Source organism: Leucopleurus acutus (assembly GCF_964270905.1).
Source record: "Leucopleurus acutus genome assembly, chromosome: Y".
NCBI lineage: Eukaryota > Metazoa > Chordata > Mammalia > Artiodactyla > Delphinidae > Leucopleurus > Leucopleurus acutus.
In genome coordinates this window covers 8183634-8189556 of record NC_139164.1, presented here as the reverse complement: position 1 = coordinate 8189556, position 5923 = coordinate 8183634, and the positions used below count along the sequence as shown (strand labels likewise).

At 38.5% G+C, this 5923-nt stretch overlaps 1 protein-coding gene across 1 annotated transcript; it reads right to left on the bottom strand.

Annotated features, from left to right (window-relative positions):
• Nucleotides 1-2648: 2648 nt before the first annotated feature.
• On the bottom strand, nt 2649-3479 carry CLDN34 (claudin 34; the record flags this gene model as incomplete). Its single annotated transcript, XM_082865489.1, has 1 exon — nt 2649-3479. One exon carries the CDS (start codon nt 3477-3479, stop codon nt 2649-2651), a length of 831 nt encoding a protein of 276 aa, XP_082721615.1.
• Between the last annotated feature and the right edge of the window lie 2444 nt (nt 3480-5923).

Sequence of the window (5923 nt, the reverse complement as noted above, 5' to 3'; positions counted from 1 at the left end):
TCATTGTGGTGGCTTCTCTTGTTGCAGAGCACGGGCTCTAGGTGTGTGGGCTTCAGTAATTCTGGTGCACAGGCTCAGTAGTTGTGGTTTGTGGGCTCTAGAGCGCAGGCTCAGTAGTTGTGGTGTACAGGCTTTTTTGCTCCATGGCTCATGGGATCTTCTGGGACCAGGGCTTGTACCCATGTCCCCTGCATTGGCAGGCAGATTCTTAACCACTGCATCAACAGGGAAGTCCCTCTTTCTTAAATTTTAAATGTAGAAACCATCAGTCATAACTGTTTAGTAAAATAATTTTAAGCAGGATATATCAGTGGAACTGCTAGGTCGCATTTCAGGTGACTCTGAGGAAAGAGTAGAAAGAAGAGTCTCAGAGAAGAAAGAATTCAATGAGAGGCAAAGTGATAGATAACAAGTGATTTATCGGAATAGGACACTAGTGAGGTTCACAAGCAGGTGGATGAAACGGTGCTGCTCACCGAGAACTTAGAGGCCTGCAGTTTTATAATCAAAGGAATGCAGGGAAGGAGAGAAGACCACCTTCCTCCTCATTCTTGGGTAGATGTCACACTTCCATCATCAGCTACTCCTGCAGGTTGTGCAGGGGAGTTTTCTTGTCCCTACATGGTCAAATTGGGGCTGTCATGGTGCAGTGGAAAAATTATTTCAGGTCTCCATACAATGAGGGTCTTTCACTTTGAAATGTCACCTGTCCATAAATTATCATTTTTTAAGTGTGCAGAGAGCATGTCATAGGGGTTATTAATTGAGGCCACTGGGCAGGATGTGGGTCTCAAGCCATCATTATTTTATTGTTTTGGGGCATGTCTCATGTTTCCATTGCACGAGTTTTTTGCTAATAATAAGCTTGCTTGGCTTTGTGGTTAAGGAAACCTGCTTTCTTGAGTGATCATTAACTTAGAGGGTCTCCCATACCTTTTTCTTTACTTATAATCCCCTAGTGGGATTAACTGTTTAATCACCTTGTCCCTTTACTCTGTCCCTATCATCTGTACTTATTAATATTCTAGGTAGGTTTTTAAATAGTGAAGTTAATTTGTTTTAAAAATAAGCTGAAAATTATGAGAAAGGGAACATTCCATCATGTCCATGAAACAACAAAGAAATCAATTTTGGAAGCTGTCACTTATTTTGAAAATGAGATCCATGAATAGATTTCAAGAGAGTTGTGAACCTGGGCAAAACTGTGATTGGGTGGCAGGGGGGCAGTATGTAGATATAGGGTAAACAAACGTTTAAATTTCAATATTTGTCTAACATTTGCTATGTGTAGTTGTTAAATGTATTCTTGACATGTCCTCTCCACTATCAACTTTTGAATGCACTGAAAATTTCCATAGTAAAAACATGGGCAATCTTATGAGTTTATACTGAAAAGTTGAGTTGATATTCAAAAACAAAAGGAAAAACAGAGTAGCAAAAAACAATTTTTAAAAAATACATTGGTCAACATTAAAGATACAACATTTACAGCACTCACCCTCCTTACTCTAGAACTTTAACAATTATATGGGGGAAAAAAGAGGCATTACCTTAACTTTTTTGTATGAGCTGAATTTTAGAGTAACCCAGTAGGCATACTTGATGAAAGAAAGTTCCTTACAAAATCATCCCAGCTAATAAATCTGGCAAGACTGTTCATATTAAAGTCACCTCTTGTAATTCTTAGTGCAATAGTTGATTTAAATAAGGACCATCAATGATGAGATTTTGGTGGAAGTTTGGTAAACTTTACAAGAGGGTATGAGCTTTCCCCTCATGATCCACCCATCAACTTTGCATCATTAAAAAGGAAAAGTACTGTATGCCATCTGGTATAATGCACTCTGTATGAAACACAGGGCACCACTTCTGAAATACTCTCCCACAAAGACCTGATCTAGAATCTAATTAAGCCTCAAGTAGTAACACATTTCATGACAAGCCAATTGACTCAGTTTATTTAGCAAAATTAAATTTTCTTTAAAGGGCAGACGAGGTATGGTGGTAGAGAAGATGCTTTAGTTTTAGCCTTAAGAGTCATTGTGAGCACCCTGTGTAGAAAAAACAAATCCAAAGAATTTATTTTGAGGCATTTAAAAATTCTAAGTATTAAATGATAGCAAGGAATAACTGTTAACGTTCTTTAGGCAAGGAAATGGTTAATGGTTAGGCAAGGTAATGGTTAATGGTTAGGCAAGGAAACGTCTTTTTTGTTAAGATGAGGGGACATAATGTCACTTAATATTTTGGAAAAAGAAAAAGATTAAAAGAAGGCAAGAAGGCTAATATGGAAGAATTTTGATATTTGAATCTGGTAATGGATATGGAAGAATTCCTTATAGTATTTTCTCTACTTTTGCACATTTTGGAAATTTTTATATGATAAATAGATGTAATGACTGTGCCATAGGAAATAAGTCTGTTGTTTTTAGCAGAAGTTTAAGAGAGAGATGTGAGAATCTAAGAAACTCTTATTTCCATACACTAGGTTTATAGTATTATTAACTAGGCAATAATTAAAATAATTAAAAACTGGCATGTAGGCAAGATATTTTAAAATGAAATTTCCTTAATTGAATCAATGAACCAAATTCAGACTCATAATATAACCAAAGCAAACAGTTTGCCACTTTCTGCCCAAAACTCATTTACCATGATCTTGAGTCCTTGGAAATATTTAATAGAGCATCCTGGTAATACTTCCTACAAACTCTTGGTAATCTTGGATTTGCAAAGTCAATGAACCAGGAATTTTTCATTTCTGAAACTTCAGGACGCACTTGGCTATCCAGGGGGAGTTTGTAAGAGAGGAAAAACAACCCACTTAACAACATCATGAAGCCGGCCAAACATACCTCTAGAGAAGCACTGCCAATTCGCTGAGTATCTGGCTTGAAGGACATATTGAAAGATGGTGGGAAGGCAATATGCTCTTCATTCATCACAGAGTGGTAATTCCAGATGACGCCAATCGAGATACAGAGACCAGCAGCTATGTTGAGAATTCCTGAAGTGACAAATGGGTTGCAGGAGGCATTCGTCTGAAGAATTCCCATGTACACATTCCTAAGTGGAAAGATAATGGAGGCTTTCTCCCAGAGCCCTAGAATGCTGGCGACCAGCAGGAGGTTTTGCACAACACACATACCCAGAGGTAGGTAATTATCATGGTAGCTGTAATGGTGACATGTGGTGACTCTGCTGATTTTGTTGGTGTGAAGGAAAACGCAGACTCTCCACATTCCCACGCAGGCTAGATCAGAGGGGAAGAGCGAGGTTTTGTAAATATACCATACTAGCCACATCACCAGGCTCATGGCAGTGGTGCCAAGGATCCATCTGATAGTTGCAACTACAAAACCTACTACTTGGCGATTGGCACTATTGATGAATAACGGTATGGTGACCGTGTACCCAAGGGAACTGCAAACAAATACAGGGCACCATGAAAGTGGAAATTTAGGGCTGGAACAACACATTCACCTGTCCATTTCCATCCCACTCCCGGACCACCCTACTCCCCAACATTTGCACCATGTTGATGAGCAGTGCTGTATTTGAAAGGCAAGTCCTATTATATCAGACCAGAAACATTTAACCCTCAGGCTATGCTGGTGGGAGCGGAGACCCGGCCAAATTTGTGAAGGGCGTTTGGCAATATTTATTGAAAGGTTCAAAATACACAAACCTTCAAACAGGCAGTTCCACTGCTGGGTTTTTGTCCAAAATTGTAGATAAGCTTGGCCATAAACATTCAGTCACAAAGATGGTCAGCACAGCCATGTTTGTAAAATTGAAAAAAGGGAAACAACTTCAAGTCCAAAAAGAGGGCTTGGTTAAATAATGAATGCCAGTTCTATACAAGGGAGATATGTGCCAACACTCAAAGTATAACTGGACTCATATGAGGTGTAATACTTTGTGTATGATTCTTTTTAAGTTACCTCCATATTGCAGCATGTATGAGTACCAGGCAGCTTTGATTGCACAGTAGCATTTATTCACGTGTGTTGATGTACCACAGTTCGTTTATTCATTCATCTGTATTTGGACATATTAATTGGTTCCAAGTTTTGGCTCTTATGAATAATGCTGCTATAAACATTTCTATAGAAGACTCGGTATGGGTATATGTTCTCATTTCTCTCATGTAGATACCCAGGACTGGGATTAGTGGGTCATACTGCAAATGTATGTTTACCTTTTTAGAAAGTTCTAAACTGTTTCCCCATGTGGCTGCACCATTTTACATCCCCACCCGCAATGTGTGAAGGTTACAGTTTCTATCTTCTCCAACATTTTGGTGTGTTTAGTCTTTTTGATTATGGCCGTTCTAGTTGCCATTCAATCAAAATGTGACCAGAGGCGGAAGATGGTCACAATATATCAAGTACTAAGAGCATGTTACAAATTAGTATGTATAATATAATCAGGGATATGAATAAAACTGGAAGTCTATATGATGAGTTACTAAGAGATATTTTTAACTGAGTTAGAGGGGTTATGAGCTTTGAAAGCTGTTTGTATTGTGAACAATCAGATTCATATAGGAAAGTGTGCATAATCTAACTGTAGCACTCAATTAATTATCCAGGAGCACATACCCACACAGCCACTGCTCAGTTGAAGATATACATTATCACCACTTCCTTATCTGTCCTTATAGTTTTTCACGTCAGAATGCACCCCCACACACAAACATTTGTTCGAATCTGCCTGTTTTTCAAAATTGGAATTATGCAGTAGGTGTTCTTTGTGACTGGCTTCTTTCACTCACTGTGTTTGTGACCTCACATTGTAATTTCTTTTAATGGAGTCTAGTTATTCAATATTTTCAGATATTTCTGTCATGAGCAGGATTTTTAAAAATAAGAATAAAAATGACCTCATTGGAGTTGTGTAGCAATGGAGAATTCTGGTACATAATTCTGGTACATAAACACACTATAATAACTAATGGGTATTAAAGTTATGCATTCACCACAATATTTAGCACATATAAAAGTAGAAGGCAAATGTCCATGGAGGGTCGAATTTAAAATGCAGATAACAAAACTAAGTATGTGGGTATGATCTTATTTTTTGCCCATGATAAAACGTGCTGGAAAGTTACAAAATGAGATGCATCTGACTATTGGAATTACTAGTGATTTTTGTTATATTTTAAGGTAAAACTATATTCCTTTAATTGGAGAAAAAAATGTGTGGGGCACATACAGCCATATCAGCATAGAAGTGAATAAGGGGTGAGGCAGGAGCAGAGAGTGAAGCCAGTTCATGGAGGATATTGAGGGGCCCCGACTTTATTGTGGTGAAGATCCCAGGTGGGAGAGAGGAACAGGGTGAGGGATTTTGCCAGAGTGATGTAAGTGATCCCCTCTCATGGCCAGAGCACTCCTGGCAAATGCTGTATTTATAAAGATTGTTCTTTTTGGCCAGTAATCCTCAACATATTATTTTGAAGATATAATTTAAATGGCACATCAGAAGTAATCAAACAGTTGGGTTGAATGAGTTTAACTGACTACTAGTTGCTGCAGCATGTTGGCTGAGATAAGAATTTAAATGTTCAAGGTAATTGAACATGTTAAACAGGGATATTCAAGTATGTTAAGGAGAGAGCATGCTGCCTCAGCTTTTAGACTTAGACGTTGGCTCACTTAACTGCACCAGGACAATTCAAGTCCACACACCATGCATGGTACATTCATGAGACTAATGCTTTGAATGACATGAAAGTTAATGAATAAGTTAAAGTCATAGGCTCCCCCTGAAGCAGTCCTTTGGTGCCAGCAGAGAAGTCACCTTGTCCTCAATTCAAATCAGCAGATTATTCAGAACAGCTTTGCATTCCAGCCCTAGTCCTCTTGATGAAAAACCCAGGGGGATAAGAACTTACATGACATGTGTAGCCAGGTTTGGT